The sequence below is a fragment of the Monoraphidium neglectum genome, assembly GCF_000611645.1.
Source record: "Monoraphidium neglectum strain SAG 48.87 unplaced genomic scaffold scaffold04895, whole genome shotgun sequence".
NCBI lineage: Eukaryota > Viridiplantae > Chlorophyta > Chlorophyceae > Sphaeropleales > Selenastraceae > Monoraphidium > Monoraphidium neglectum.
Window position 1 is genome coordinate 1 of NW_014008735.1, and position 3,817 is coordinate 3,817.

General features: G+C 67.4%; 1 protein-coding gene across 1 annotated transcript; it reads left to right on the forward strand.

The window, feature by feature from the left end:
- Positions 1–147: 147 nt before the first annotated feature.
- MNEG_14945 (2-oxoisovalerate dehydrogenase E2 component (dihydrolipoyl transacylase)) lies at positions 148–2,454 on the forward strand (the record flags this gene model as incomplete). The annotated part of the gene is made up of 5 exons (XM_014036584.1): positions 148–150; positions 256–864; positions 1,139–1,396; positions 1,853–1,973; positions 2,207–2,454. The coding sequence occupies 5 exons, from the start codon at positions 148–150 to the stop codon at positions 2,452–2,454; spliced, it is 1,239 nt and encodes a 412-aa protein (XP_013892038.1).
- Positions 2,455–3,817: the final 1,363 nt, after the last annotated feature.

Sequence of the window (3,817 nt, forward strand, 5' to 3'; positions counted from 1 at the left end):
AGATTGCTCTGAGACGGAGGAAAGACGGAGGAAATCAGGTTGGGAGTCTGGGCAGCGGCATGCCGGAGGGGGGGGGCGCGGGCGGGCCGCAAACGAGGGGGAACACCGAGGTGGCAGAGAGGGGTTGCTGTTGGACACCTTGTTGTGATGGTTGGCGACTTCTGGCTTCTACCAACATCATAGGCTGGTGTTTTGCTTGGCTCCCCCTCCCGTTGCCAAGCAGGATCAATCCCGTGCTCATGCCCGACCTCGCAGGTCGGCGCCCCCCTGCTAGACATCCTATTGCCCGAGGGCGCCGAACCAGGCGCCGACGCGGACGCGGGCGCGGCGGGGACGCCCATCGCGGGCCCGGAGGGCAGCAGTGGCAGCAGCAGCAGCAGCAGCAGCAGCAGCAGCAGCAGCAGCAGCAGCAGCAGCAGCGCCGGCGCGGCGCCGGCCCCGTCGATGGTCCTGGCGTCACCGGCGGTGCGAAACCTGGCGCGAGAGCTCGGGGTCGACCTGGGGACGGTGGCTGGCACCGGCCCGGGGGGCCGGGTACTAAAGGATGACGTCATCACGGCTTCAGAGGTGCGCGGCGCCGCAGCCGTCGCTGCACAGGCGGGGCTCGGCGCGCCTGCAGCCGCCGTCGGCGCGGGCGGCGGCGGCGGTGGCGGCACAAGCTTGGACGACGTGGCGCTGTCCCTCGGCCGCGCCGCGGCCGCGACGGCGATGGCGGCGGCGGAGGACGCCTCGGCGGCGGCGTCCGCGCCGCTCGGCGGGCGCCCTGCAGTCATGCGTGCTGCGGGGCCTGCGGAACCCGGGCCAACGGCGGCGGCGGCAACGGCACCAGCACGCGTGCCTCTTCGCGGCTACCGGCGAGCGATGGTGGCCAGCTCTGTCGAGGCCGCTGCGATCCCCACATTCCATTACATGGCAAGCTGCCACCCGCTGCTGCTGTGCCTGCCTTGATAAATGCGTCACAGCCGGCTGATTACGCCTGCTCGCCTCCCGGCTGCTCTTTTTGGCACAGGAGGCGAGGCCAGGGGGCAGCAGGGGAGGAGCACCGGCATCAGCACGCCACACCCACAAAAGATGTCGAGTACGACAATGTGCATCATGTAATTCGCTTGACCCGTCCCCGATGCTACCCCGCTCACAGGATGAGATGGAGCTGGACGAGCTGATGCGCGTCAGGTCGCACCTGAGGGAAGCCGCCGGGCAGCTGCTTCTGGGGGGCGGCGCAAAGCTCACGTACCTGCCGTTTGTGGTCAAGGCGTTGTCCGCCACGCTGGCGTCCCATCCGGAGGTCAACATGCAGATGGCGCCAGGCGGGCGGGAGCTGCTGCAGCTGGCGGGGCATAACGTGGGGGTGGCCATGGCGACGGGCGGGGGGCTGGTGGTGCCGAATGTCAAGGCGGTGAGAGCAAAGGCTGCGGGGGCCGAATGGCGAGATCGCGCGGCTGCCGGGGCTGGCGCGCGGCCCTGGCGCCTCTCTTGGGGGGGCACATACTGCAAGCAGGCTGTGAGGCACAGCCGCGAGGTCGGGGACGCTGACAGGGCGCAGGTTCCAGCGACGAGCTGAGGCCTTGGAGCAGTGTGTCTGCGCCTGCACATGCCTCGGTGACTGCGTGCCGGCCAGGCTTGTGTCTGGTGGCACCAAAATGCCGTGCCCTTCGCTGCTATCTCTGCACACATACAAATACAGTAACACACACACACACACATGCACACACACATACACATACACATTTCCACACACTTACATACAGACACGCTCGCATGCACTCATGCGCAATTGCACACACACAGAACACATGCACACGCTGACACCCGCGTGCGACTCTGGCCCGACTCGTACGATGCATACCCCCAGGTCGAGTCCAAGACCATCCCAGAGATCGCGCTTGAGTTGGCACGCCTGCAGCAGCTGGCGGCAGCGGGCAAGCTCGCGCCCCACGACCTCGGGGGAGGCAGCATCACCATATCCAACATAGGTCAGGGGGCTGCTGGGGCGCCTGGCCTGCCTGGGCGCATGTGTCTGTCTACATGCGCATGAAACAGCCTAGGAGACTGGAGGTTGTGGCTTGAGGGTTTGCTATGCTCTCAGCCATCCGCCCTGCGGTACCTGCTCAGTGCAACCATCCTGTATTCGCATTCGGCCCAAACCGACAGCCTGCGACTCTCATCAATTTATGCCGAACGCATTGTCCCCGCCACGGCCGCCCAGGCACCATCGGCGGCGTCTACGCCACCCCCATGCTCAACGCGCCCGAGGCAGCCATCCTCGCCCTGGGCCGCGTGCGGCCGCTACCGCGATACGACCCCGGGACGGGCGCCCTGGCGCGGCGCCATGTGATGGGCTTCTCCTTTGGCGCAGACCACAGGGTCGTGGACGGCGCCGCTGTGGCGGCGTTTGCAAACACGTTCAAGCGGCTCATGGAGGAGCCCTCGCAGCTGCTCATGCACCTGCGGTAGCGCCGGGCGGCGGGGGCGCCGGCGCCGCGTCCTCAAGCACGGTGCGCGTGAGCGCGGGTGCGGCGCCAGCCGGCGATGCCGCAGGCTCGCGCGAGCGGTGGGGCGGCGCGGCGCCAGGCCGGGCGTCCGCGCTGCCGAGCGCTTTGTAGTGATGATCAATGGCTTTCGAGCTTCGTTCTTTGGGCCGAGGCTGCTTGGATCTTTGGATGGTACAGCGGGTCGCTTCTGAGTGGCGTTTCCTGGCAGCAGCGCGCCCATTCATCTGCCAGTCGTCGGGCGGTTTTTGTCGTCGTTGGCCCTGCAACTAGCGCCCACCGCTCCTCCCCTCGAGCAGGGGGGAGGGGGCCTAGGCGTATGCCCGCGCAGTCGGCTGGGGTTGCCCTGCTGCGGAGGGCCCGTCGCAGCCACCAGGCAGCCACGCTTGCTTGGCTGGTGGGCAGGGGCATCCGCCAGCCCTGCTTTTTTGCACTGTACGGGTGTCGCTCTCGTTCATGTATCGACATTGACAGCCCTCTGCTTGAGAACGAATACGCCTGGCGGCGATGCACGGTTTACAGCACACAGCAGCGGATCGTGGTTTGTGGCAGCTCCGATGTCGAAAGAACACACACACGCGTGCCTGCGGTCCAAGCTTGACGAGGCACGAGACAGCACTGCGCCGCGGGGCCGCCGAGATGGCGGCCGCACTCGCCACACAGCATCCTGTCGCCGCACGCACACATCACTTCACAGCTTGCCACAAGACGACGCAACTTTCTTGGGCGCCTGGCCGACGCTGCCGGCACGTTCCAAGTGTCCCGTGTATACTCAGCAGCGCAATTGTAACTACCACTGCTCAACACGCTCGCACCCAGAAAAATGCGAGCGGGGCCGACAATCCGCCGCACGCAACAGCACGCACCGCACAGCAGCGTCGCGGTCGCCGGCAGTTGGCGGCGCCCGAGCGGGCAGAGGGCAGCGCGGCCGGGTCAGTCTGCTGTCTGGTCGGTGAGCCCAGCCTGGTTCAGCACCTGTAGCGCGGCAGGGCAGGAGGGGGAACGCCGGTGGGAGGGTTGGCTCCGGGCGGGAGCAGAGAAGACCCCATCGCCCAGAGGGAGACGGGGCAGCTCTCCACCGAACGGCGGGGCCCCAGGTCGCGGCGCTCGCGCTTCTCCAGGGCCCTGCAGCTTCGCCCGTGGCCATGGCGGCGCCTGGCCCCCTGCCTGGGCGCATGCCTCGGCCGGTTCGGCTCGAGCAGCCCTGCCCCAACCCAGGCTGGGCTGTGCCGCACCTCGATGAAGCCGTCCTCGTTGTCGTGCTGCACCTCGGGTATGGCCCTGTTAAAGTACTCCCCTATCTCACGCATCAGTAGGGTGTCCTGGGG